Consider the following 27,758-nt stretch of genomic DNA (forward strand, 5'->3'; position numbering starts at 1 on the left):
GTAGAGCCTGGCATCTGTGAGTTGTGACGTTTCCTAGTAATCCTTTGAAACAGAGCTCAGGACACTGTTCAAGAACGCAGGGATTTCTTTCTGCCTGCTCTCTCTCTGCTCCTCTTTCATTCTCTCTCTCCCGTGAGCTCCCTACCTTCACAGATCTGCTATCAAGCTTGTCACCATCTCCTTTCTTTTCCACCAAACACATTGTACACCAAGTGAAGTAGTTGCAAGTCAACAATTTATTAAGGTTAAATACACACACACACACACACACTGATTATTCTTCTAAGTTGGCAGTCTGAGTAATGTCACTGCTTTTAAGGCAAAAAAGAATATGGTCTTACTTTTATGGTGCACTTTTTTTTTATGGTGCACTTTTGTAAGGAAAGAAAGGCAAAAGGCAAATGAGAATACACTGGAGGAAGTAATAGAGTAATTTTAATATAATTAGTATCTACTTATCTAAAAATTTCTTTTAAAAATCATTTCTTGGGAGTAAATGTAATATTTTACTCTGGGAACTGAAACTAGAATATTATAATTACCAATCCCATTGGGGGGAGCACAATAAATAGGAATCATGAAATTATAAGCTTTAGATTAAGAAGGGAACTTTAAATCATCTAGTTTATTGCTCTTACTTTTTATTAGGTAAACGTTTAAAATAAAATACCTGGAATTTACCACTCCTCCATCGGACACTTATAACAGCCTCCAGACTCCCCACGGTCAATCTACCACAGCCACAAGACTGTGCTTTAGAAAACATTGATCCAGTTATATCACTGCACTTCTTCGCCTTCTGTGGTTTCCCCATTACTCATAAGTTCTTTATCTTATCATAGCCCTTCAATCTTCTGCCATTCACTATGAAACATCTTAGGCTCTAACTAAACCAAGTTGCTTGCCATCCTCTGAATATTTAATGTACCCGCAAATCTTCGTCCCTCTGCAATTCTCTTCTAGGAATGGCTTTCTCCCACTTATTTTCCTGGTGCCACCTATGGAGCTTCAAAGGACCAGTTCAAACGTCACCTCCTCTGGGAGACCTACAGACCCCATCGGATAAGAACAAATTTTTCTATTTCGTAATCATAGCATTTAAGAAAATAATAGTCCACATTTTAGAACAGTTTTAGATTTACAGAAATATTGCACAGAAAATACGGATATTTCCCGTACGACCCCTCTGCTGGCACTCGGAAACACAATTTCCCACATTATTGCCATCTTGCAATAGGGTGGTACATTTTTTACAAATGTCGAACCAATATTGACACATTATTATTAACTAAAGTTCATAATTTCTATTAGGGTTCACTCTTTGTGTTGTAAAGTTCTATGGGTTTGCAAATGTATGATGTCAAGTGTTCACCATTTCAGAGTGAGACAGAATAGTTTCACTGCCTTAAAAATCTCCTGGTGCTCCTCCTATTCTTCTCTCCCTCTTCTCTCCTGTGAACCTTTAATAACCACTACTGTTATTACTTTCCACTTACTACCTGTAGGGTTATTAGCTCCTACAAAGGTAAATATATAAAAATAAAGTTTTATCTTTTCCAGGACGTCAGATAATTGATGCCAATTGTATGTGGCCTTTCCATGTGGGCTTCTTTGGCTTAACAATATGCATTTAAGGTTCCTCCACGTCTTTGCATGGCATAGCAGCGCATTCCTTATTTTTAATAAAAAATATTCCATTGTATGGATATCTATCCACCTACCAAAGGACCTTTTGATAACTTCCAGTTTTTGGCAATTATGAATAAAGCTGCTAGAACCTTTGTTTGCACAATTTTGTATGGACAAAAGTTTTCAACTTCTTTGGATAAAGATCTAGGAGAGCACTTACTGGAGCATAGTGGTAAGACTGGTTTAACTTTGTAAGAAACTGGCAAACTGTTTTCTAAAGTGGCTGTGCCATTACCATAGCATTTTTTTGCTTGTTTGTTTGTTTTTGCGTCTATGGAAGATATATTTTAAATATAAAGACACAAATAGATTAATATGCAATTTATCCCTAAGTTGATATTCCCTAATTTGTATATAATGAAATTGGAAATATTCTTGGTTTTAATTAAATGTGTTTCAGATATTAGGCAATTCCATAAAACTGTTACAGTTTTCTCTAAGGGTCACATCCCAAAGCAGAGATAGAATTGGGGATCTCATGAGACAATTAGTTCCTGCTGCTTCCAACTGAATATTTATTCACATCCCTTCTTACTCCTCTTATATATGGATTAATATATTTAAATGTTGGATATTGTCTAATACCTAAAACCACTTTTTTATCATCACAATCACCTTTTTTTCTCTTTCTTATGAGAAGTAACATATATTCAAAAAATCAATAAATTTCAAAGCACATCACAACTATTAATTGTAGGACAGATTTTAGAGTTTGATGTGGGTTACAATTCTACAATTTTAGGTTTCTACTTCTAGCTGCTTTAATATAATGATTGACAATCATATCAATGTAATATCAATATAATGATTCAACAATCATTCTCATTTGTTAAACCCTACCTTCTCTGTATAACTCCACCATCAACTTCCTTTGATATCTTTTTCCCACTCTTTAGGGATATTTGTGCTATTCCTATTCTAACTTTTTCACATTGGATGGGGCTGCCAATAATATGGGATAAGGGGAACTGTTGGAACTATTTATGTCCTGGAGAGGCTGGCCCCTCTGCATTTCAGGACATACCTGGTCCGGGGACCCATCTGTAAGTTGTAGGTTTCTGGAAAGTTACCCTAGTGCACGGAACTTTTGTAGAATCTTATATAATTAGGTATTATGTAAGATTAGGAATCTAGGTATTCCTTAGGATTGGCAGGAATGGTTTTGGTTGGGGTTTGGCAAGTTATGATAGATAGCAATATTTAAATAAAGCATGAGTAAAAGTGACCTCCAGCGTGGCCTCTCAACTCTATTTGAACTCTCTCAGCCGCTGATATCTTATTTGTTATACTCTTTTCTCCCTTTTGGTCAGGATGGAATCACTGATGCCACAGTGTTAGGGCCAGACTCATCCCTGGGAGTCATCTCCCACACTGCAGGGAGACTTTAACCTCTAGATGTCATGTCCCATGTAGAGGGGAGGGCAGTGGTTTCACTTACAGAGTTGGGCTTAGAGAGAGGCCACATCTGAGCAACAAAAGACGTCCTCCAGAAGTAACTCTTAGGCATACCTATAGGTAGGCTAAGCTTCTCTGCTATATACATAAGCTTCACAAGAGGAAGCCTCAAGATCAAGGTCTCAGCCTATTGATTTGGGTGTCCCTAATGTTTGATACAGTATCAAGGGTTTCCCCAGTGGTAAAGTTTAATAGTTTCATAATTTTTCTCCCATCCCTCAAGGGACTTTGCCAATACCTTTTGATTATCTGCTTAATATACTCTGGGATGTATCCAGGTATTACATTAAGCTGTACAGGATTGAAAGCTCTCATTCGTATTCTGAGCTCCCTGTGTTTGGATTGTTTAAATGGTCTATCCAGTCAGGCTGAGTTAGATTATTTGCTAAAGCAAATCTAGATTCTGGACAAAATAAACCTTTCTTCCTTTGGTCTCAAAGAGTAGAGAGGTTCTAAAATATAGACAATGTCTTCCTTATCCCTCTGTTCTGAATTACCTTAATCCTGACCTGATCATCTTTGTTCATATCTCTAAATACCAGGTAATACATTTATAAAACAGTCTCTGAAAATTCAGAAGTGACAATTACCACTCTGGACTGAATGCAACTGCTATAAGGGCTTGCAATCTAGACTCCTGTTTTCTTATAGGTATTTTCTAAATGAGACCATACAATATTTGCTTTTTTGTTTCTGGCTTATTTTACCTCACCAGGTATCCCACAGGTTCATTCACAATGTTACATGCCTCACAACTTAGTTCCTCCTTATAACAGCATACTATTCAATCGTATGATCATTGTTTGCCAATGCACTTCTCAGTCAGTATATCCTTCAGCCACCTCCATTCATTGGGCATCATGTATAATGTCCAATGCTGACAGTCCATCAACACTCAATTTTAGATCATTTCATTGTTCCCAAGAGAAAGATAACCAATAAACACACCTTCACCAAAGAAAAAATTGAAACCTCCTCTTTACTCGTCCCTCCTCTCATTATTTACCCCTGGTATTGCTGTGGTACTGTTGATTTTTTCCTGTTAAACATAGCCCATAGCATGTAATACCCCTATACCCTAAACTTATACACTCTTTGTACAAAATTCATACCTTTGAAGTAGTTCATGCAAGAACTTATTTATATTTATAGCGTTAATCAGTGGGACACATGGGTCTATACAGCCCTTTTCAACCATGTTCACCTTCAATATCATTACCTTAGCATTTTAAGTATTTTTACAGCAATGCTGCTTGTAATTAGTTAATTTGTTTGTTTGTTTATGTCTATCGTCATTGTTAAGTACATGAACTCCTTGAAGACAGACCCTGTGTCTTAGTTCAACTTTATGATTCCAGCAGCTGCCACAGAGTAGGTGCTTGGTAAACGTTCATTGAATGAACCAATGCATGTATGTTCTAGTAGACTCAATAATTACAACACACACACCCCACCAGAGATTTCCATGACCTAATTTACAGAACCTGGAAATATTTTACCTTACATGGTGTGTTAGTCAAGGTCCTCTAAAGAAACAGAACCCATAGGAGATATCTGTAAATACAGATAAATATATTTAGATATTTATAAAAGTGTCTCATGCAACCATGGGAATGGAAGAGTCCAAAATCTGTAGGACAGGCTGTGAAGCTGGCAGCTCCGATGAAGGGTCAGGATGAACTCCACAGGAGAGGCTCACTGGCTGAAGAAGCAGTGAAAAAGTCTTCCTTCTTCCTTGGGGAAAAAAAAAAAAAAAAAACTTCGACTGATTGGATTATCTCATTGGTGGGAGACATGCCTTAGTTGATTGGAGATGTAATCAGCCACAGATGTAATCAGCTGACTGATGATTAAGTACACCAGCCTTCCAGTTTATCAACCAGCAACAAAACATCCTTGCAGCGACGGTCCGGCCGGTGCCTGCCTGACCTGACAACTGGGCATCCTCACTTGGCCAAGTTGACACCAGAACTGAACCATCACACATGGTAAAATGGACTTTTCAGATGTGATGAAGGATTATTCTCGATTATCTGGGTGGGCCTAATGTAATCACAAGAGTCTTTGTAAGAGGGAGGTTGGAGGGTCAGAGTTATTAATAGGAGACACAACCACAAGAACAAGAGGATGAAATGATGCAAAAGAAGCCATGAGCCCAGGAACTCTGGCACCCTCTAGACACTGGGTAATGTAAGGAAACAGATTCTCCCCTGAAGCCTCTGGAAGGAACACAGCCCTGCTAACACCTTGATTTTAGACTTCTGACCTCCTGAGCTATAAGAGATTAAATTTGTGTTGTTTTAAACTACTGGGTTTGTGGTAATCTGTTACACTAGCAATAGGAAACTGAAAGGCATGCCTATATGAATTATAAGTCACAGACCCCTTAGACTATGAGACATACTAAAAAAAATTGTATATTAAGGGGAAAAGCAGGATATGCAGAAAAATACACAGAAAAGAAAGAAATACATGTAGAAATGTTCATCCACAGTAATCAAGGAAGTTAAAATTAATATGACCATGAGATACAATGATATATTTGCTAAGGTGGCAAAACAGATTTTTAATAAGCAGAACTGGTAAAGCTGTGGTGACGTAGAGCTTATTACATTACTGTGTTCATACATTAAACTTACTCCAATAATAATAGCTATAGTTCTTGAGAGCTTAATATATAATATGTATCGTTTCTAGCCTTTTACTAGTTTCTCTGATTGGATTGTTTTAGGTCCCCTGCCTGTCCCTAAAGTGAAGGGATGACATTTCACTGATGGATTTAGACCCTTGAGCCCCTCACTCCCACTCCTCTTCTCCTGGAGCTGAGGGTGAGATCATTTCCTCAGCAGGAGAATAAGGGATGGGGTGGATGCCAGGGATAAGCCACAGTACTTACTGTGGAGCATTCCTGGATTTCCAGTGCCCTTGTCTTTGTATAGGGGAGCCCAGTCAGGGCCCCAGCTCCTGGTGAGTCCCTGACTCCCTAGGCAGGATCCCGGCTCCCCAGGCAGGGCTCCATCCAGGATGCTTCTCTATGGGGAGGCTTGGAAAGCAAAGGGACTGTGCCTTTCAAGATGATGATGAGGCAAAACATTCTCAGTTGGCTTTAGTTGTAATTTGAAATGAGACATCCTTTTTTTTTTTTTTTTCTTTTAGCCCTGGCCCTGGGCAGAAGGCCATTTAAAGTAGACTAAAGTTCTATTTTTAAACATTCTTAGTGACTAAGAACTTGTGGTTGATTCAAGGGTCAACCGTTACTGCTTTTCCCAACTCCCCAGGAGTCTTCTAGTATTTCCCAACAAATTGTGTTGTGTTACCGGTAGGTTGTGGTACCATTGCTCTCATGTTTATGAAAGAGGAAAAATATCACCACAATAAAATCCAAGGGGTCTGTCAGGCCTCAGATGAGAACAATTCATCTACCCAGAGTCAAGCCTTTCATTCATTCCTTAAGCAGATATTTATCGAGTTCCTACTAGGTGCTAAGCACCGCTTTCTAACACAAGGAATCTATCACTGAACAAGATAAAAACCCCTACTCTTGTAGATCTTAAATGTTTACAGACAGTAAACAATAAACATAAATAAATGCTACTGTGTGTCCAAAACGGATGAGTGCAATGGAAATAATAAGTTACTTGGGGTACAGTGGGCTGGAGGTGCATAAGAGAGGGAATTTTAATGCATGTAAGTATGCCAGGAACTTATTCACTAATTCATTCATTGTTTCTTCATTCATTCATTCAACATATTAAGCGCCTGCTGTGTACCAGGGATGATCCTAGGCACGGGGGGTTCTTCATTGCACAGAACATACAGGGCCTGTGGTCTTACCAACTTTACATTCTAGTAAGGAAAACAGGCAGGGAACAAGTAAACCGAAAATTCACAACTCAATTTTCTGAAGGAAAACTGAGCTGTAAATGGTTACAGAAGCTTTTTGAGCAAGAGTGGCCAGGGAGCTCTCCAAGGAGGTAATTTTGAAATAGGAACCTAAATCAAGTTGAGGAGCCAGAGAGGTCATGTCTGAGAGAGAAAAGCAGTAGCCAGATAATGAATCCATTCATTCAAGGAATACAATGCAGCGTGCATGAACTTAGAGGGAGAAGTGAAACTCCAGAAAAATTCATTTAAAACTGAGAAAGAGATACATTTATGAGTTCCACTTTCTTTTTAGGGTCGCAGTTGCTTTGAATATGAACTTGCTTCACAGAAAAATGCAGTTAGGCACATAAAAAATACCTTACATATAACTCAGACCAGCTTCCAAAGAGTCCAGGTTAAAAACCCTTTCCACAAAGGACAGAGTTGCTGAGTTCCAATGTGGATGCAAACTGCCTTCGGAGAGAGAGCTTTGAGTAGCAGTAGAGAGGCCTGTTTGCCTCAGAGATTTGTGTCACTTTCTTGAGAAAGGCTGCAGAGTAGCGTGCATTCAGCTCAGCAAAAGTCCTCTCCAGGCAGCGGCCCGGGGCTCTCGCTCTGGCCTCAGCACCCCCTCCCGTAACCCACGGTTGCATTTCCATGCTTGACTCAGGTTCACATCCTTCAGGGTCCCCGGGAGTGACATTAGTGGCAGCACCAGCAGTGGGTGACGTGGGCCAGGGGGAGAATACAACCCCTCCTCACTTCGGCCATTATTTAAGCAGGCTGCTGGAACCCGCTCTTCTTGCAAATTAACAGAATTCCCGAACAGACCTTCAGCACTGGCATTGATTGCCAAAGATGGATTACCATCTGCCTTGCCTCTAAATTAACTGGGGCAGTTCTAGCCCAGAGAGAATGGGGAGCTAGGAAAATGGAATTGACTAAACTGATTGCTGTTTTCAAAGGCAGTAAGAAGCAGTCATGGAGTGAAGCGAGGGGTGCGTTCTATGAGCTGTGAAGTGAAATAAGAAGAAATGGGCTGTAAATAGGTTTTGGGTGAGAAATAAAAATTTCTTCAAAAGGCTGCTTGTGAGTAGCTCCTGCGGACAAAATGGTTTAAGGCCTAAACACCTTGTTTGATAAGTGCTACTCAAATGCGTCAGCTTATGTATTATATTAGTAATTTTTGTTTTCTGGTTATGCACGTCCACACAATGTCACCTAACAAGTTATGAAATTAGAGCCTGGCCTGATTACTTCAAGCTCAGAGTTGCTAAAATTGAGTTCATTTTCTCTATCCACAAACGTGCTCCTCTGTTTCTATTCCCAGAGCTCAATTACTGGTTCGTCCATCCAAACTGTTAGCCAAGATAGATGCCTGAGACTGCACAGATTCCTATAATTCTCTCACTTCCCACACTAATCTCTGTCCTGAATCCATCTCATAGCTGTTGCGGGGAGGGGTGGGGTAGGAAGCAAATGTCTGGGAATGGGATTCAAAGATATTAGAAGCTAATCAGATGCTCACAGCTAGGCTGTGTTCCAATGGATGTGACAATCTCACAGAACGTCAGCATCAGATAAGGTCACTCTGGGATCATGATAAAGTGAGACAAAAACAAAATCATGTTGAAAACCACAAAATATCAAAATCATGGTGGAACCCTCCCTTCTCATTAAAGTGAGTGACTCCTGGTTCTTTACCAATTCACCTTTTTTTTTTTTTTAACTTTTTAAATTGTATACTATAACATGTATACAAAGCAAAGAAAGAAAAAAGCAATAGTTTTCAAAGCACTCTTCAACAAGCAGCTACAGGACAGATCCCAGAGTTTGTCATGGGCTACTATACCATCCTCTCAGGTTTTTCCTTCTAGCTGCTCCAGAACATCCCAATTCACCTTTATCTCTGCTTGGGTCTGCCCTTCCTATAGTAAGCCATTGAGATACCCAATCATCATATTGCCTCTCATTTTGTGATAGCATCCAATCTGGAGTGAACCCCCACTTTCTTAGACTCCTCCCCAAATTGTTCAACCAAAGCCTCAATCCTGTAACAGATTTTTTAAGTACCCTCTTCCTGAGACACCTGACTGTTCCCATGGTGTGTATTCTCCTTGGCTGCCAAGAGTGATAAACCCAACTGGTTCAACTACAGCTATGCTTCCAATGGGTTTTGGTGGGACATTATTGACATCAATCTCTCCTCTCCATTTCTAGTTGAATCCTGTTCCTTATCATCACCAGCTTACAATGCTGCAACAATTTCACGTGTGCTTTTCTTGGTTCCAGTATTCTTCCTCTCCAGTTCCTCTTTGCCATGAGGTGGATCCTTCTGCCCCAACTCCAGTAGATTGTATCTGGATCTCCACGGAAGGGTGAGCTTTCTTGTTAATCAAAAATGGGACAGCAGAATGAGATATATTAACAAAATTACCCCCTAGGTATGGTTCACTGAGAAGGACATATCATTTCTATGGTGTTCTTACTAACAAGGCACAACGTCATTCTAACATGAGAAAACATCAGACAAATCCAAATTGAGGGAGTTGAGACTTAGGAGAAATAACAACTGAATGCAATGTCAGATCCTAGAATAGGAAAAGGACATAGTGGAAAAACTGGTGATTTTTAATTAAGATTTATATAGTACTTAATAATGTTATTTTAGTGTTAATTTCCTGGTTTTCATCATTGTACATGGTATAAACATTGGAAGAAGCTGGGTATGGGTAAAATAGCATAAGGACTTCTGTATACTATTTTTGCAATGTTACTTTAAGTATAAAATTAGTTCAAAATTAAAAATTAAATAAGGTATAGATAAAAAAAGAAATGTTGATCTAGGATACTTATCTAATCATGTAATTTCTCAGCTTAAAACTGTGCGTTGAGGGAGTGGGCATGGAAGGTGAGCAGCTATTTGTCTGTGCTCATTTTTACTTGCAAATACTTGGGAAAACACTCAGATATACTTGGGATGACACACAGTCCATCCAGTGTGCTGGCCTCCATGACTTGTCTTAAGTTCTCCAGCAATTTCCAAGCCTTACCTTGTTAAGGAGAATTGATATGACTCTATTCATTCTTTATCTCCTCTCTGATGCTTTCCCCCTATTTCTCCAATAGTGTCACTCCCCAGCACTCTTTCTTCCAGGGTCCCAAAGTGCAACACTGGGTGCTAAGGAGACACAGGAAAGGATGGCTAGAGAGATACAAATATATTCAGAAGTATGTACAAAGCATGCAATGGCTTAAGCAATGGGTATTTATTAGCTCATGGTTTTGAGGCTAGGAGAAGCCCCAAATTATGGCATCATCAAAGTGATTCTTTCTCCCAGAAGTCAGTGCAGTCCTGGGGCTGACTGTTGGAGTTCTTTGGTCCTTGGCTTTTATGTCACATGGCAATACACATGGCAAACTCTCCTGGCTTCGCCATTCTCTTCCAGGTTCCTTTGACTTCCAGCTTCTGGCTGCTCACCATGGCTTCTTTGTAACCTTCTCTATAAGGTCTTCAGTAGTAGGATCAAGACCCATCCTGACTGGGATGGGCCACAGCTTAACTGAAATAATCTCACCAAAAGGTCCTATTTACAAGAGTTCACACCCACAGGACTGGATAAAGCTTAACGATATGTTTTTCTGGGGTACATTGTTCCAAACCACCAGTTATTGATCAACAAACTTTAGTGCTCCTCTTCAGAATATTGAATTATCTTGGAAATGACTGCCTAGCTAGAAACCATACTTCTCAGTGCATTGGATAGGCTCATGTAACTTGTTCTGGCTGGTGAAATGGAAGGGGAGTTATGTGTGACACTTCTTTGCAGAAGGGGGCTAATAGCATACTTTCTCTTTCTCCAGTCTGCTGGCTAGATGTCAACAGGGTGACCTGAAAGCCACAAGACTGAATCAAACTGGGCCATTTGGAAGAAAGCCACCTTGGAGGGTCACCAGACCAAGAGCTTCTGCATTGAACTTGGCATGAGTGAGAGATAAGCTTTTATTCCACAGGTCACTGAGAGTCAGGGTTGTCTGTTACGGTAGCACTGTGCAGCCCACCTCAATACCCATCGCCTCAATATTCGGATTAACTGTTCCCTCAATTTATCAAGTTGTTTCACTTGGTCTAGCCTTGTCATCTCTGTTCTATACAGCTAGAATACCTTTTCTACCTGGCAAACTTCCAAGACTCAGATTGCAACAGCTATTCTGCAAGTCTTTTTCAGACATCTGCAGTCTGTGTGCTTCTCCTTCTTCCAGATCTACACTGTGCCTTGTGCCCAGTCTCTATCAAATCAAATTGACACAGTTATCTTCTCAAAAGATTGTGAGGTCTGTGCATGCAGGCACCAGGTCATATTCTTTATGTTCAGAGCACCTAAAATAGTGTCTTGAGTTTGGTAGGTCTTCAATAACTGCTTTTTGGATTTGTCTAAGTGAATGGGGGAGTGAGGGGTCTCTGGTACACACCTTACTCCGTTGATGGTGGACTGTAACTGGTCTGAACTGGATTAGAGGGCTGCATGACTGCAGGTAGAGTCCGTTGTAGCTGCAAATCTTTTAAAATCAGTAAACTATCTAAAGGAATGCACAGAGTAAAGACAGAGGCCACCAGACTTTCATCTTTTGCTATTGGGCTGAAGGTCAATGGAAAATATAAGTGTTCTCATTTTCAGAATATGTATTTTTAACGACTGCAGATCATGCTTAGTACGCATTTCGCTTGAATGATGTTAGAAATTTAAATCCCCCCACCCCCACCCCCACCCCTGCCCAGAGTTCTGGCCAGAGAAATTTCTTCTCTGTGAAATTTGGACTTTTTGTTTTTGAAAGGACAATGAGAGACTAAAAGAAGTTCAAAGGAAATGGGGGAAGTGCTTCTACAGGAATATTTTATTGTCTCTCCTGGAGTTTCTAACATAGCTTATAAAATGAAAACACCATTTTAATAAAAACAGAGTATAATCAGCGACATGAAATCCTGCTCCTCTTCCTTCAGACCCGCCGAAGAAGCCGCTCATTCCTTGGGATTGGTGACCACAGCTGTGGTGGAGTAAGAGTAGGGGCTGAGCAGGGCCGCCACCGTGTAATGCCGGGGGCCGGAGTCGTTGGCCGTGAACACCACCTGCGGGGACACAGACAGGGTCTGTCCCCAGCACAGCCCAAGAGACGCCAGCCCTCCCTGGGCAGAGACCAGCGGGCCCCAGTGCCAGCTGATTTCTTTTCGCTTCATTATTTTGTCTTTTGGAACACTATGGACCCAAAGTAGGAATTCAAACACATGGGCAGGTGAAGCCGTCCAAAGAACACTGTCTTTCCCAGCTCCACGAGCAGGTCTCTTGTTTAGTAAATTGAGGCCACAAGTCAGCGAGAGCCTGACTGAGGGAAGCTGCAGGGAACCTAAATGCTCTGTCTGCAAGCTGGGTTTGCAGACAGCTGGGGTTTTGGAGGAAGGTGGGGACAATGTGGAAACTGGCACTGAGACCTGTTGAGAATGTGATCTAGAACCGCGGATACCACTGAGGACTCAGAGACAGAAATGTTAGAGCCGGAAGGGAATGGTCTCCCTGTTTGACAGATCAGCAAAGCAGACCTTTGAATTACGGTGTCTGGCCCAAGGTCACACTGTGACAGGGCTGGACTGGAAGCCCTGGCACCAAGCCCAGGAAGTCGCCCCTCCCCGCCCCTGACCCGCCACTATTTCTTCACATTTTCTAATATGAAGAAGAACAAGTGTATTTATACATATAGAACAAGCAATGAAGTATGGAGTGAAAGCACTTTAGGGCTCTTTTGACAATAAGTAGAGCGTAGAAAGTCACCTTGGGATTCTCAAATACACACATATGATTTGAAATCAACTTAGTCTAGTTGCTCACGTTGTTGATTAAATTGTTATTCCAGTCAGTTGTGCACTTCTGTCAGATTTAGTGGAGCTTCTAAGACTTGGGTGCTGGGAGAATCGAGGGACCTGAAGTGAGGCAAGTTGGGCCCAATTTGGTTCTGGTCTGAGATGGAGGGTGGTGAGGAGGTGTTTAATTTGACCTATTTTGTGTAAAGGCCCCGAATTGAGCTTTGGAAACACCCTGGGTAAATATATTTTGTTCCAAATATAGAAAAAGAGAAGTGTGGACTCTTTGGGGACAGGCGAGAAAAGGAACTGATGAACCATAACAAAACAAAAATAGCATCAGGCTGAGGGTAGGGAAGAATCACCTAAGGTTTCTCTCTGAGGGAGAAAGGTCACCCCTTAAAGATCAAGTGTCTGGAAGCTATTAGGGAACATTTATCTTTCACGATGACATTGGCTCCCAGTCCCACTAGATACGTCCTAAAAATCGTAAATAGCATAATATGTGCTAAAAAATCCATGAAGTGAAAAGCCTTAATAGTGCCAAAGGAAATTTTCTAATTTTCCACAGCAGGTCATTAAAATGGCCACCTCAGTGACAGGCTGAGGAGGCGGTGACTAGTGCTTAAGGAACCTTCTGGGAGGTTCTCCATGGGAGAAGCCGAGAGGAAAGGGGCTCGTGGCTGACGTCCTGAGCACTGGGCACCACCGTGAGGCAGTGAGAGTCATACTTGCCCCCTTTCTACTCCTCACACCCATTGGGCTCTGCATAGGACTGGTGGTTCTACCTAAGATGTCTTAGATCTGTCCCTTCCACTCTGTTCCCAGGACAGGCATGTGCTCTCACTTCTGAATCCCCAGCATCTAGCAGTGCTAACCAAGAAGATTTTGATTGAAAAAATGTTTAGGAAGAGACACTGAAAGAGTAACTAGCAGACAAGAAAGCTAGTAACTAATGAATAAGAGCAACATGTCTTGGGCAGTACAGCAGTGCCCGCTTTCAGGTGGCCCCATCTGGCTGAGACCCAGGACAGACAGAGTCCCAGGAAAGCTGATCCAGTTTTCCAGGGCCTGACCACTCTAGGGACAAAAGTTCTCTGGTGGGGGCCATCCAAGCCCTGCATCCACATCTGGCCAGGCTCAGTGTCTTGTTGCCTGGCTAAGGGGCATCAAGAGACATGCTCCTTGATGGATGGAGCTCCCTTTGTGACTTGTGGAATCCAGAAATTAAGCAGGTCCCTACAGTTTCCCTGGCAACACTCTTCACTAAAGGAAGCATTTTAGATCCGTGTAAGTCTCATCCATGACTAAATCAGAAACAAAGGTTCACTTTCCTGTTGAAATTAGATGCAATTGGTTGATCTTTAATTTGGACCAACCTGTCTGGATTCTATTTCCATGATAGCTGTCTGTTTTAAATGACCTCAGGTATTACAGATAAAAGGAGGCAGAGAGATTGGGCCCATGTATTACTGTCTGAGGTTCCCTATTACTTCCCAAGCAGGGAAACAGAGTTGGACTATGGGTAACAAATGTGGCATTTATTCAGCTTGTCTCCTCACAGGGAGAAAGCTTCCTAAGGCACTGCCACACTGGACCTTGTTAGTAGATATTCCTGTTCCTCCTCTCATTAGCCAAGTGAACTACATGTGACAAGTTGTTTAACTTCCCTGTACCTTACATTCCTCATCTGTAAAATGGGCATAATAATGGGATTGATGGTTGTTTATGAAGAGTAAATGGGTGGAATATAAGAAATATTTATAATAGTGTCCACGATGGGGTATAAGCTTGATAAATGTTATCTGTTGTTGTTATTATTATTTTGGATTTTCTTTCTCTATATGCATTGCCAAAACATGAAGTACCACAGTTCCCCAATTATTTATCCAACCCCCTGGGAACCAGATGTGTTTTGGGGGTGGTGGTGGTGGTGGCAGTGTATTGTGGTATGCGTGGGCAGGGAAGCAAACCCAGGTCTCCCACATGGCAGGTGGGCATTCAGATATGTTTCTGAATTAAGAATTTTTCAGATTTTAGAAAAGTAAAATGGTGCATCGATGCTTTATTATACAACAAGCTAAGTGGGGTGTAGTGGGGTGCCTCATGAACAAACATATTGGTATTTTTTCCGTCAAGAAATAACTAAATATTTATATTAAGTACAACAAATAAAGACCATAAATAGCATCATGTAAATTCTGGTCATGTTACGAAATGAATTTTTACCAAATTTGGAAACAGTTTGGTTTTCAGAGTTTTGTGGATTTCTGAATTGTAGAAATGAGAAAGGAGAACCTGTTTTAGCTCAATGCTTTCCTATGGCATTTTCATGCTACAGTAAGTGCAAACGGTGCATTTTCTGGGATTTAAAAAAGCCAAATTAGAGCAGCAAAAAATAAATCAAGTGTCATATATACTCACCTCTGCATATTCATGGAATGGGGAAATGCCAAGTGCTTTCCAGTAGGATTTGGTGTCTAATTCTACCTTGTATATCCCTTCTTCAAATTTCTCATCGGTTGTGAGCCCATGGACCTCGCCAGATTTACTGGTTTTCCTAGAAAGTGCAAAAGTCCAGGTTAAGTCATATGAGGCATTAAGGGAACAAGTAGCGTGGCAAAATGACCATGCAAATGTATCAGAATCAAGTCAGGAGGGAGAAAACTCTAGGAACACCTGAAATTAAATGACAGGAAACTTGACATTCAGTTTTCAGGATGCTCATTGTAGATGTTTCCCTTACGAGAATAAGATACAGGTAAAATATTTAACTTAAAAAGTCATTGTGATTCACGGCTGGAATGGATTAAGTTCCATGACTAACCCTGGATGTGACCCTAAAATGCTCTGAATCTTCAGTTCCCCTTGACATCAAGGTCTTCTTCTCCCCGAGGCATGAGTGTCCAGAGCCGTGGTAGTACCATTTAGATACTGGGAAACCCAAAGTACAACGAGGAACCCAAATCTCACTTTTTTTTTTTTTTTTTTTTGTAAGCTGTATGGCAGGGTCACATTTCATTCTTTTTTTCCCATGTGAATGCCTGTTATTGCAGCACCATTTGTTGAACTTTTTGTTTGTTTTCGTAGGTTTGTTAGTTTGTTTGTTTGGGAAGTACACGGGCTGGGAATTGAACCCGGGTCTCCTGCATGGCAAGGGTGAATTCTACCACTGAACTACCCTCGTACCCCCTGAATCTCACTCTTTTATGTATTTAATTTCTTTTGTCTAATCTACATTCTTTGCCAGCAACAAATATTATGTAAATTCAATTTTCATACAAGAACCAGCTCTATATTCAATATTAGAAATCCATCTCCATTAGGTTGCAACAACATAGACAGATAAAAAAATGGAGGTTGTCTTTACTGACTCTGACCATGTCCCTTCTCTTCTTTCTTCTTTTCCAGGAAGAACATATTTTAACTCTAACTTCCTTTTTTCTGTCTTAACATAAGGAAAAGATTCACAAGAGCATCTGAATATTTTTGGTGTCCCTTCTATCTCTGGATTTGAATATTCTCTTAACTACTTTCCAAATTGTGTTGGCACTTTATTTAAACATATATGAATTAACAAATAAAAGCTCAATTAAAATCACACAAAGAAAAGGGCCGACCCAATGATGGCGAAGAATCATAACGCAGTTCTTGGGATCCAGTTAAAACCCAGGAGATTAAATACTCTTCTGCTTGGCGCTGAGGGTTTCTAGGTTGCATTTTACTTTTAGTTGGTTGGCTTAGGTTTACTAATCTGCATTTTCTTTGAAATTCTTGCCAGTGGAGGTGGAACAAACTCCACGAAAATTATAAAATGGCCAACGGAGTGAGCAGTCATTTTTGTACCTGATGTTGAGTGAGGGAAAGATGAGTTTGTGGGTAAACTTTGCCTAAATGTCTTTCTCTTCTATGCCTTTTCTTACTGAGTGCCATAGTCCTGAGCTTTGAGCATAGTAGGTGATCCACAGGTGTTCATTAGACAAGAGCTCTGGATGCTTGACGATCCACATAAACTACACACAGGTATCTTGTCAGTGCTGTCTCTCAATTCTTTGCCTTTCATTAATAAATTAACACTACATGTGCGTCTTTCCTAAAATTCTAGAACAGGGATTCTTACTTTGGGTTGTATGCAGGAGCACCTGTGAAACTCCTGGAAGTACACATACATTTTTTTTTTTGTATGTATTTGAATACGGGCCAACTTCCAGGCATGGAGTCCATAGCTTTTATCATCTTCTTAAAGTAGTCTGTGACCCCAAAAAGGCTGCCAACTACTGCTGGGGTCAAGAAGTTGCTGGCTCCTTCTTTCCCCTACTGTCTGCCCTAAATGGTACTCAGATTCCCCATTGCCTCCCAGCTAAGCAAAAGGAGGGCTGTCTTCTCTGTACACGCTTTCATCTATCCACATTTTAAATCTACTTGTGGATTCTCGAGCCAAAACTCTGAGCCTCTTTGTTTAATAAGGGATGGGGCCAGTGAGAAGATAGAATGAAGTTCCACAATTTAGCTTTTTTGGCAACTTACCCGGAGGCAAAGGGCTCCCAGTTCTCATCAGTAGCCTTTTTGAACACTTTCACAGCTACGTCGACAGCGGGACTGCCTCGGACTGCGTCCAGAACTTTGATCATCAGAGGGCACTTGGATTCCCCAGTGTCCTGGGCGTGGAGAAGGCATTTGGGAAATTAACAAAACTGGTAAGAATGAAAAGACTTACTCTTCATGGCGTTAGAAATCTGGAATGAGATAGGAAGTATGCGCTGATCCCATTTCCAGCAACTTAATCTTGACAATTAATGAGCTTCCCTGTTCTGTATAACACAGACATCACTGTTACCAAAGCACGAGTGGTTTTTGCCTCAGGACACTGCGATTGCCCAGGAAGGTGTGTAATGAATTATAAAGGAGGAAATAGATGCTGCGAGAGCAGTTGCTTTGTTGAGCCTCTCCGTAGGAGTGGAATTAGTGAAAAGATGTAATGTGCTGTAGGACCAAACAGTTTTTCCTAAGAGTATTTTAGTCAGTTGTTGCAGTTCCCTCTTACTAGCTATTGTAAAATAAGGGCGACTTTACCACCCATTTAATGGGTATTAGTTAATTCTTCTAGAGAATTTAAGAATTAGATATTTGACTAGAAGGCGGTTCACCGAGATTTTCAAAGATTAATCAATAATGAATAATGATTTTGATTAGCTAATGTCCCAGAAGATAATCACATGCAGTTTGCTTCACAGATAAACTTTATAAAGGAATGCTTTCCTGAAAATTCAATGCTAATAGCTCCGCTAATATCATATCTTTATTTTTGATTTCTAGCTGAGGAAATTGAGGCTCTAGGCATTGCAAACCCGATACACCCAAGCAAAAGGGGAGAGCACTAAGACTTCAATCCAAGCTTTAGTAAACCCTGGAGAAACTTTATTCTTTCTGAGGTTTGATGAAATGACTTTTTTTGGGGGGTGGGTGGGGGGGGTGGTGGTACGTGGTCCGGGAATCGAAGCCAGGTCTCCGGCATGGAACCACCCATACACCCTGTAGAAATGATTTTTAAGAATAGATGCTGGGTATCCTTGCCCCGAATAACTAAAGCTGGTTGGCAAAGCTGGAAGAAGTCATTAGCACTTCGTCCTGTAGATATGTGGGAGTATGAAAGGGATTTTACAAAATCAAATACTCACCACTTGACCAGCCTCAGATACAAATACCAGTCCAGCGAGGCAAAGGAAGAACAGGTGATGAGAAGCCATCCTCCTAAGAATTAGTGAACTTCTGTGATGGCTGCTCCCAGTGTGGGGCTTTTATATTCATTTCTCCCAAGCCAGGCTGCTTATCCCTGCCAATCTGCCTCCAAACCTGCTGATTCTGATTATTGACTTAGTCAACAAAAGGAGAATAAGTAACCCACACAAATATGAACCTTGTTTAGAGAGATTAGGGCAGCAGGTCATTAGCTCTGTGAAATATTCTTAACAGGTCAATTGACCAGCTAAATCACCAAAATGAAACAATCGAAAGAAAACAACATTATTCTACTCTCTGCTCAGCTTGATCCACCAACATTCTTGAGATTATATTTCCGCCTTTATCTATTCTTATGCATGTTTTCCATTTCCTATGTGGTTTTGTCTTTCATTTCAGATGATAGGAAGCTGTAATAACTTTTTTCACTTTCAGTGACATTTGGCTGCACAGACTTAAATACAATACATTAGGTGGATTAAAGACCTAAATGTAAGAGCCAGTACCGTAAACTCCTAGAAGAAAATAAGGAAACATCTTCAAGACCTAGTAATAAGAGGTAGCTTCTTAAACTTCACCCCTAAAGTACAAGCAATGAGGGAAAAAAAAATAGATAAATGGGAATCCTGTAAAATCAAGAGCTTCTGTGCCTCAAAGGACTTTGTCAAGAAGATGAAGAGGCAGCCAACTCAATGGGAGAAAATATTTGGAAACCACGTATCAGATAGAAGTTCGATATCCTGTGTACATCAGTAAATTATATAACTTAACTAAGGAACAAACAACCCAATTATAAAATGGGCTAAAGGTTATGAATAGACATTTTTGTGAAGAGCAAATACAAATGGCAAAAAAACACATGGAGATGTTTATCTTCATTAGTTTTAAGGAAAATGCAAATCAAAACTGCAATTAGTTATCACCTCACACCTGTAAGAATGGCTGCTATTAAGCAAATAGGAAATGATAAATGTTGGAGAGGATGTGGGGAAATTGGAAAACATTCACTGCTGGTGGGACTATATAGTAGTACAGCCACTGTGGGAGACAGTTTGGTGATTTCTCAGAAAACTAAGTATCAAGTTGCCCTATGACCCAGTAATACCACTACTTGGTATATACCCAGAAAAGCTGAAAGCAGGAATCATGAACAGACATTTGCACACCGATGTTCATAGCAGCACTATTCACAATCGCTAAAAGGTGGAAAAAATCCAAATGTCCAACCACAGACGAGTGGATAAACAGAATGTGGTATATACATACGATGGAATATTATGCAGCAGTAAGATGAAATGACGTCCTGAAGCCCATGACAAGATGGATGAACCTTGAGGACATAATGCTGAGTGAAATAAGTCAGACACAAAAGGACACATACTGTATGATTTCACTGCTATGACTCTGGTAAGATAATTTCAAGGGTTTACACTGTTGAGTATAGGGGACCTAGAGGTACACAGAAGCTAGAAATGGGGGAAAGGCTACCCAGTGAGGTTGAACTTGAATGTAAAGGAATGGATGGAAGTGATGGCAGCTAATTAGTGGGATTATAAGTAGCATTGGCATATTGAAGGTGATTGTCTTGAAAAGAAATGTATAGTGCCATGTATCCCACTATTTAACTCTGTAATTATAGATAAGTTCTCACATGGACTCCTTCAAAGGTTTGATCTTATACAAAGAGGCAATAATAGAGGAGTATGTAGGGGAAAACTAATATTGCCTGCTATTGCCTATAGTTAACAAGAGACAGCAACAGTCCCACAGCAATGCCAGGGGTAAATAATTGGCGGGGTGGGGGTGGGGGTGGGGGTGGAAAGAGATTAGGGGAGGTTTTGACCTGCTATTTGGTGAGGCTGTGTTTATCAGTTGTCTCTCTGAACCAATGAAAACTGTCTAAAATTTACAGTGCTGCTGATTTTGCAACCATGTGAGGACATTGTAAGCCATGGTTGGTTTATTTTGGACATTATCTTTGATCCTCAGTGGATGGAAGAGGCTGACGGGTACAATGACTGAAAAGCCCAAAGACATAGATATATATGAGGAAATACTGTGTGGCTTCGAAAAGGAATAATGTGAAGCACACACGGACTGAATGAGACTTGGAACTTGGGGACAATGTATTGAGAAGAATAAGCCAGAAACAAAAGAATGAATATGCTATAGTCTCTTTCAGAAAATACTTATAAGAAAATTGGAGCCTAAACTGTAAGCTCTTATAGCAGCCGTACTTTGTCCAAAGTTGCAAGTGTATTTCTAGATTCTGAGACACAGAGCTATAAGCTGGCATTTCTCTGGATCTTTGAATGTCTCTGTGACACCTAGGATTCAGATCTGGGAATCTGCAGCTCTGAAAGTCAGCAATCACTACATACAAAAAAAGTTAAAGCAGGGTGGGCAACAGTGGCTCAGTGGCAGAGTTCTGACCTGCCATGCCAGAGACTCAAGTTTGATTCCTGGAGCCTGCCCCTGTTTAAAAAAAAAAAAAAAGTTAAAGTAAATGAAAAAGAGATCAGATAAAAATGAAGCCAGTTTGATTGGGACTAAGGTAAATCATAATACAGGGAAAAGATGATGGTGTTATGTACTCCAGAGCTTCACATATATGTATGAGACCAAAAAGCAGAGCGGTTTATTGTGTCTAGAACCTAAATTTTCTGTAACACACAATCTAAATCAACCTGTCTGAATAGCTCATTTCAACAATCCAAATATGTGGAGACGAGCATGGGAATGTGACCTTGGAATTCTGTATAGCTTAATGTAATTCCCAGAGATATCCAGACTACAGTAGGCTGATAATTAAGTCCTTTGAGGGAATAAAGAAAAAAAAGAAGCTATTGATAGAGTCCCTTGAGGGACTGGGAAACTCCTGGTACTCTTTCAATCATTAGGGACTCCCAAGAAAATAGGCCAAGCCCTTGATTTTCAGGCTTGCCCTTATGAAACTTATTTCTGTAGCGGAGAAGCTAACGCTACCTATAATTATGCCTGAGTGTTGCTTCTAGTTGCTCAGATGTGGCCCCTCCCTTTCTCTCTCTCTCTAAGCCCAGCTCTCCAAGGAAAATCATTACCCTCCCCCCTCCATGGAAAATGATATTCTGGGGTGAAAGTCTCCCTGACAGCGTGGACATGACTCCCAGGGGTGAGCCTGGCCCTAGCACGGTGGGATTGATAATACCTTCCAGACCAAGAGGTGGAAAAGAAAGGTAACAAGACAAGATATTAGTGTCTAAGAGAGTTCAAATACAGTCAAGAGGCTATTCTGGAGACTACTCTTACACAAGCTTCAGCTAGATATTGCTGGTTGCCACAGATTGCCAAACCCCAACCGAAATCATGGCTCTAATGGAGACTCTATAAATAGTTTCATGCACTAAGTTTACTTTCCTGAAACCTACTCATACCAGAAGGTTCCTAGGCTAGATAAGCCCTGAAACCCAGAAGGGCCAGCTTCTCCAAGAATATCAACTAATTCCTTCTCCCTATCCTAAATTATTGACACCCCTTTTCAAACATGAAAAAGTTAGAAAGGGCATAGCCCAAAGATTCTTATAGAATGGGAGAAGGATTAAAGGACAAGGAGGCATTATAACAGAGAAGATAGGATTTAACAGATGAGTATGACTGCTGAATCACCATGTTGATATTTCTTTTAGCCTCCAGTGTTTTGGAGCAGCTAGAAGGAAAAACCTGAAACTGTAGAATGGTAACCCATATGAAATTATGAAATCTGTTCTGTAGCTGCTTGTTGGAGTGTATTTTTTGAAAATTATTGTTGTTTCTTTTTTGTTTGTTTGTTTATATATTTCACAATAAAAAAAGGTTAAAAAAAGAAAGAAACATAATGCCTTAGAAAACATAATTGCACTTGACTTGTGTCTGCAAGTCAAGAAAGAAAATATCCTTGGCAGTGCTTACATTTTAGAAAATCTATGTTTTAGCTGAGCTAAGGCATTTGGAAACTTTGTTTAGTCCACAATTTTTCACACTTTTTTTTTTTGTGTGTGTTCTCAGAGGAGATTCATCTCAACCCATATAATGGCTATTTCAAACTGCCATTGACGAGCCTTAAAAATAGAGAATCACGTTGTCTTCTTGCATCTCCTTTATTAGACTTGCAGAAACAAAATAACACACTTGGCGTTTGTCAGAATCAAAATTTCTAGAAGGAAGGACAGATGACTGTGAGAACCAGAAGTTGGTTGACAATAGATTCTTTTCCTTCTGGTAGACTGATAGGTCCAAATGTTATAATCATTTGATAATTCATTGATCAAGTGCTAAACACTGTGTGTTTGTATGCACATGCATGTATGGGGGGGTTTGTTCAGTACAGTATGGATGGATTAAGACAGGTTTTGTTTCTATAAAGACAGATATGTAGAAGAAATAGAAAACATAGGCAAAAGTGTTGGACAAATACATGTCAAGGCTTTCAGGGAATGGTAGAAGGGATAGGAAGGCATTCCAGAAAGGTATAGGAAAAGACTTGGGAGAATGGGTTGAACACAGAATAACAACAGTGATAAAACCCACTTGAGAGCATAGCTAAAATGGAATCATAGACTTTTTAGAGTTCAGTTGTGCAGTAGAACTAGAAAAATTTTGAATTTTGAGTTAGATGACCAATTCCTAGTTCTGTGCTTATTTTCCTGAATGACCTTCTATAATTTATTTAATATCTTAGACACCTTACTCACTTTAAAATAGAAATAGCTTCTCTTTTACTTCAAAGGACTGTTCTAACAACTTTAAAAATGTGATAATGTAAAAGCATTTTATAAATTGTAAACCACTATTCTGATGTAAAGCATACTATTCATACAAGTTGGTTCAAAATCTCTGCCTAAGAAGAAAACCTTTTCTCTAACATCTTTTATATATTGTCATCCAGGGGTCTCTTGAATATTTCCCTTCGCTCAGAATTTAGAAAGGCAGCCTCTCTGATTATGAACCCTTAACATTTGAAAGTTCTCTCAGATCCAAGAAAACTTTCCACCCATACATCTTAGCATTACTTTCTGCTGAAACCTGGAATTGTCTCCTGTAGATTTTGTAAACTACTAATTTTAGACTGACCTGAGATATGTCACATAAACATTTGGATTTCTGGCTTTTCTTGAGAATTAAAAAAGGATGGTAGCCTGAGGCCACCATTGACACATGACAACCATCCGCTGGAACTCATGTTCAACTTTGCCTCAAACTTCACAATGCCCTAAGCTCCTTTCCAACTTTGAGGCTAAGTCACATTTCCAGTGGTAATGTCATGCTTGAGATATTTTCCTTTTGCCTGTCCTGTTCCTTTCATCAGTTGTTTGCCCTTCCTCCTGAGAATATGTTTGTGATTGCTGGTCTTCTGATAGCCGTTTAAGTAGTGAATGGCAGCTATTTATTTCATTTTGCGAAACAGACTATCCCACTTCCTCGTCAGCCACGGTTCCTAGAATTCCATGCAGAACTTCCTTCTCTGCCATATTTCCATTGGTTGCTGTTTTTCTTCCAAGGTGATGGCCTTGAGGACACTTACTCCAGATGAGAACAGGCCAACCCACAGGGCACTGAGACTGTAAACTTCCTTGACATAGCCTCCTGCAAATGTTGTCCCTGAATGCATTCAGGACTGTGGTAGTTGTCACCCAACCCCCACCATGGCACTGCCCATGGTCACCTGTTGGCCATCTAAAATCATCATTAAGATGCCCCCTCATGCTGTGCTTTTATTATTTATTTATTTATTTTAGCTTGAATAAAACCTTCATCGATTTCATCCTGTTAATTTCAACCTACCATGTCCTTCCTATTGGTACCACTTAATGGTTGATCCTGTAATTCCACTGTATTAGCTCACCCTCCAAGCCTGGCCACCTTGACTTGCTTGCCTGCCCTGTCACTGATCTGGAAATCAATAATAAAGCTTTAATTTGAACAAGACAACAAGGTGGGGGTAAATTTAGGCATTTCAGAGAACAATGAGGGTCCTGAATCTTATTGGCATTGGTAAGCCCTTTCAGACATACATTTTTTTTTTTCCTTCTAGAAAGGAGGGAACTTTTTTGCAGAGGTCTTGAGATCAAATTTGGATAGTCTGGAGTAAAAAAGTAAGACAGCCCAGGAAGAAGAAACTTGCAGTGTTTTAGGGGAAAAAATAACAAGGTTGAGGCAGGACAGAGCCTGGGCGTACAGTCTTTGTCACACAGCAACGATAAATATAAGAAAAATCCAGTGTTTCTTGCCTGCGAGGCAATTTGTGATGAGAGATGGTTAGATGGATAAATATGAACTCCCTGAGATAAGAGGGTCTGCTTTCCTGTCTTTATCTGAATTTGCAAAAGCTGTTTCAGAAAGATCTCGGTGCGATGTCTGCCAAGCTGGCTGCACGTAGGTCAGGGGTCCCCACACGCCTGCAGTCCTGAGTCCTGCTGCAGATGCTGTGTGCTCTCAGGCAGGCGGCAGCCTGGCAGCAAGGATGCGGCATCAGAAAGCAAAACAGCATTACTGTGACATTTAAGCTACACATTTACGTTTTTTCTAAGCCGTATACTTTTCTTCACATTCTGACTGAGGGGCTAGATGTGCAATTGAGGTGAAAAGGACTCTGCTGACAGTGTTCCTCCTTCATCTATAAAATATGAGGTGGTTAATGAAAAACTCAGACTTCTCTTAAAGTTCCTTCTATCTCTCTCTCTTATAATGGACAGGTTTGTTTATCCATTTTTTTTTTTACTTTTTTTTATTTTATACTTTTCTCTTTATTTAAAAAAAATAGCATTAAGGTTTAAGAGGTTTTGGTTTGGTCCTTGTGTGGTCACCAGTGCTAAGAGGATGGCAGAACTGAGTCCCCAGGAATGTAAAAGTGCTGCTTTAAAGTTAGTAGCAATCACAATGGCAAGTTTGAAGGCCCAGGTCAAATTATGGACAATATCCACCAATATGCAGTAGGTCATAGGCTCCAGCTCTAGGGGATCAACCAGAATGGAAACTCCTTTGAGAAGATAACTGAACAAAACAGGATCTGACACCAAAAGGGTCCGGTGAGAAGTGGGGGAACGTGGAAGATAGGGATTCTCCTCTTTTTTCTGCTACTACTTAAAGATAGAGGCAGGGGGCCCCAATGAGGTAGCAGCTACTTAGATCCCTTAGTGGAGGGGCTGGCCAGATGGCTCCGAGGCCAGTCAAATGGCATTGCCAGAGGGTGGAATGCTAGCCAAAAGAATGGAGACAAACTGTTCCAACTTCCACCCAGCTTGTTTCCCAGATTCCAGTACTTCCTCATGATTTGCCTTCTATAAACTTTCATAATTCATAATAACCTTGTTAGTGATAAGAGAGAAGCCAAAAACTCGAAGTCCACAGTGCTGTGCAACTATAACTTCTGGTACTGTGCTCATGCCAACAGCATCAGCCCCAAGCTTCCGCAGCAGACAAGACTCTGCAATGGTCTCAAAGTTGGGGCCTCCCAACATCACATAGGTGCCTTCCTGTAACTCTCGCTGCTCCCCCATTTGTTTCCAGGCAGAGTGAGCCTTCTGCATCAGATTGCAATCATAAGCATCAGACATGGCAGGAAAACGATGGCCAAACCGTTCATCATTGGGGCCTCTGAGAGGGTTCTGACCACAGAAACCAGGCATGTTAATATGATCACGGATCAACATGATATCTCCAACCTCGAAGTTGGGGTTGAGCCCTCCAGCTGCGTTGGTGACCAGTAGGGTGTCCACACCCATAAGCCGGAAAACCCTCACTGGGAATGTTACCTTCCGGAGTGGGTGGCCTTCATAATAATGGAATCTGCCCTGCATCGCCACACAGGGGCAGTCTTTCAGGTACCCAAACACCAATCGTCCAACATGTCCTGGTACTGTACTTTGAGGAAAGTTGGGTATCTCACTGTAGTTAAAGCTCTGGGCCTGAGTTACTGTATCAGCCAGACCTCCTAACCCAGAACCACAGATCACTGCCACTTGAGGTCGGTGCTTGGTGTGGGATAGAAGCCATTCTGCAGTATGCTGGTAATCTTCATATGCGAATTCTTTCCCCATAGTCCCGTCTGCGCCTTCTCCCTGAGCTGGCCGTAATCCCATCCGCTGAGCTGCTGCCGCTGGGTGGGGTTGGCACTTATTTATCCATTTTATTTAATCTTTTATATCATAGAAACACTCTTTAGTCTTCATTTATTTCCTGAGGATGTATGCCAACTATTAGCCAGTAATCTGTTGGCACTGAAATGTCCACTTATTAATATTGTTGCAGGGAGGCTGGCTAGCCAGAGTGTGAGTTGGCTGGGCAAGGGCTTGTACCAGACCCCCTGGCAGGGAGGGCAGCAGTATTTAGGGGTCCTGGGTCTTCGCAGGCTAAGGAATTCAATTTTATCAACTCCGCTTGAGGTGAATAAGCCCCGGGGGGTTGATAAATGGGAGGCAAATCATAAAAGACTCATTTAAAAACCCTAATACCAATTTAATTAATAGTCAGATGGTTGCTGGGTGAGCAAAGAATTGGGGCTAAGGGACTTGGTTAAGTTTTTTTTTTTTTTTTGCCTGGGCAGGTACTGGGAATCGAACCCAGGTCACTGGCATGGCAGGCGAGCACTCTGCCACTGAGCCACCATCACGTGAGACTTGATTAAATTTTAGGGGACTATTTCATCCAGACTACGGGAGAGCCTAGAAATGTCTCTTCACTTCCTCTCAGAGTACACTTTTCTGGTATGTGGAGTGCTTATGTCCGCTTTATTCTGTATGTTTTGTTCCAAAGATTGTTGAGTAAACATTGAAAAAGCCTTTTTCTTTTCCCTTCTTTCATTGTCCATGTAGGCAACCATCCAAGTAAAGACAAATATTGTCCAGGATATGTTAATTAGACTGTGGTTTATTTTTTGTAAATTGTCATTTCAGTTTCATGGTTGAATTTTAGGGGCCAAGCTCCCTGGGAGCAATAATCGAAAACTCCCTAGAATGAGTCTTCCTTAACTCTTACCTCGTAGGCTGTCTTACCCCATATTTGGCTTCTTTTGGGTAGCATATTGCTTTTGGTATAAATCCATGTTGTTTCAAGTTTCATTAGTTTTCCCTTTTAATTCATGAGTAGGGTTTTAGTTTACTAGGCTCCTAAATGACATGCAATGGGTTGGATTAACAATGGG

General features: G+C 40.9%; 1 protein-coding gene and 1 pseudogene across 1 annotated transcript; both read right to left on the reverse strand.

Annotated features, from left to right (window-relative positions):
* Positions 1-11,889: 11,889 nt before the first annotated feature.
* Positions 11,890-18,670, reverse strand: TTR (transthyretin). Its single transcript, XM_077135719.1, has 4 exons — positions 18,541-18,670; positions 17,390-17,520; positions 15,287-15,422; positions 11,890-12,136 (listed from the first exon to the last, which is right to left on the reverse strand). The coding sequence occupies exons 1-4, from the start codon at positions 18,607-18,609 to the stop codon at positions 12,029-12,031; spliced, it is 444 nt and encodes a 147-aa protein (XP_076991834.1). The 5' UTR covers positions 18,610-18,670; the 3' UTR covers positions 11,890-12,028.
* A 6,714-nt stretch (positions 18,671-25,384) lies between these two features.
* Positions 25,385-26,719, reverse strand: LOC143662651 (purine nucleoside phosphorylase pseudogene; annotated as a pseudogene).
* Between the last annotated feature and the right edge of the window lie 1,039 nt (positions 26,720-27,758).

The sequence above is a fragment of the Tamandua tetradactyla genome, chromosome 18 (genome assembly GCF_023851605.1).
Source record: "Tamandua tetradactyla isolate mTamTet1 chromosome 18, mTamTet1.pri, whole genome shotgun sequence".
Classification (NCBI taxonomy): Eukaryota; Metazoa; Chordata; class Mammalia; order Pilosa; family Myrmecophagidae; genus Tamandua; species Tamandua tetradactyla.